The sequence below is a fragment of the Vicia villosa genome, linkage group LG5, assembly GCF_029867415.1.
Source record: "Vicia villosa cultivar HV-30 ecotype Madison, WI linkage group LG5, Vvil1.0, whole genome shotgun sequence".
NCBI lineage: Eukaryota > Viridiplantae > Streptophyta > Magnoliopsida > Fabales > Fabaceae > Vicia > Vicia villosa.
This window is the reverse complement of record NC_081184.1, coordinates 130,708,391-130,709,842: the sequence shown is the minus strand read 5'-3', so window position 1 is coordinate 130,709,842 and position 1,452 is coordinate 130,708,391. Positions and strand designations below refer to the sequence as shown.

The 1,452-nt window shown below is 34.0% G+C and overlaps 1 protein-coding gene across 1 annotated transcript; it reads left to right on the top strand.

The window, feature by feature from the left end:
* The first annotated feature begins 796 nt into the window (after nt 1–796).
* LOC131605453 (classical arabinogalactan protein 9-like) lies at nt 797–1,210 on the top strand. The gene has a single exon (XM_058877804.1). It carries the CDS (start codon nt 797–799, stop codon nt 1,208–1,210), a length of 414 nt encoding a protein of 137 aa, XP_058733787.1.
* Nucleotides 1,211–1,452: the final 242 nt, after the last annotated feature.

Below are 1,452 nucleotides of genomic sequence, written 5' to 3'. Positions count from 1 at the left end.
AAATTTTGCTAAAGTGAATTATATAAAAAGAGAATGTTGCAAATTAAATGTTTCGGTCGAATAGTTTAAAATTATATCTTAATTATGGATTGAATTGATATAATGGAATATGTTAGGATATTTATTTTGCAATTCGTCATTTATTTTAGGTTCTTGTATTAACATTTGTTAAATTTGACTACTTTCTTGTATCAATTTGTTGTATCCTTATCTTTCTATTACATTTTTATAATAAAAGTCAAACTATAGTTTTTAAAGAATTAACTGCCACTTCTTATAAGTTAAATGTTTTTAACTATTGAGGTGATTCAAAAGTTTCCGATGTAAAATGTCAACTTTTTTTTATTCTTGCATGGCGTTTTACAAAGATTCTTATTGTATTTATTTGCAAGAGCAACTAGTAAGAAAATATATCAATTCAATTCAAAGCAAGTTGAACTAAATTAATTAATTTTGTTTGTTTTTTATTCTTCTTCTTCAAAAATGAACTATTTATTGTATCATTTGAGTCCCTTAAAATGACATCATACTATGCTTGTAGCCGTGAAAGACATAACTTCAATTCGCTCAAAGTCAAATATTTCTTTCATAGTTAGGCAAGATGAATTAAAGGATAGTTAGTTAGAAATTAATTCTCTAAATAATACAAATTATAGTATCTTATCTAACAAAAAAATTTGTACCTACAACAAAATCTTTTCCTATAAATATTGGACCTTACTTCTCCAAATTATTCATCAACTAAATACATTTCTCATTTAAAATTGCAATCAACAGTTTCTCTCGTAACTGCACAATGAAATCAAACAATACTATTGCATCCATTATAATTCTCTGCATTAATCTTATTTTTGCTTCAACCCTTGTCTCTTCCACTCCAAATCCTAAGACACCACCAACTCATCCCAAAACACCACCTCCTCCATCAAAACTCCCACCAAGTCAAATGACACCACCACCCCATCTCATGACACCACCACCTATGGTACCTCCTTCCGTGCAACCTTCTACACCCCCACCAACTATGACGATCGCACCACCTTGTCCTACTACACCACCACCTACAAAAAAATCCATCCGCACCCCCTTCAAATCCTATGACAACACCTCTCATAGTCTCTCCTTCCACACCACCGCCAAGTCCTACGACAACACCCCCTATGATCTCTCCTTCCACACCACCACCAAGATATTTGACACCCCCGCCTAAGATAACTCCTACGACGTCACCTACTTGTCAAATAGGAGGATTGAGTGTTTGCGCCAATGTGTTGAATGTTGTGAACGTAGGGATTGGACAAGATACTAAGCCTTGTTGCAACCTCATCAATGGTCTTATTGATCTCGAAGCCTCTATATGTCTATGCGCTGCACTTAAGGCTAATATCTTGGGAATCATCATTATTGATCTTAACATTCCCTTGCAATTAATCTTGAACCGATGTGGGCGTC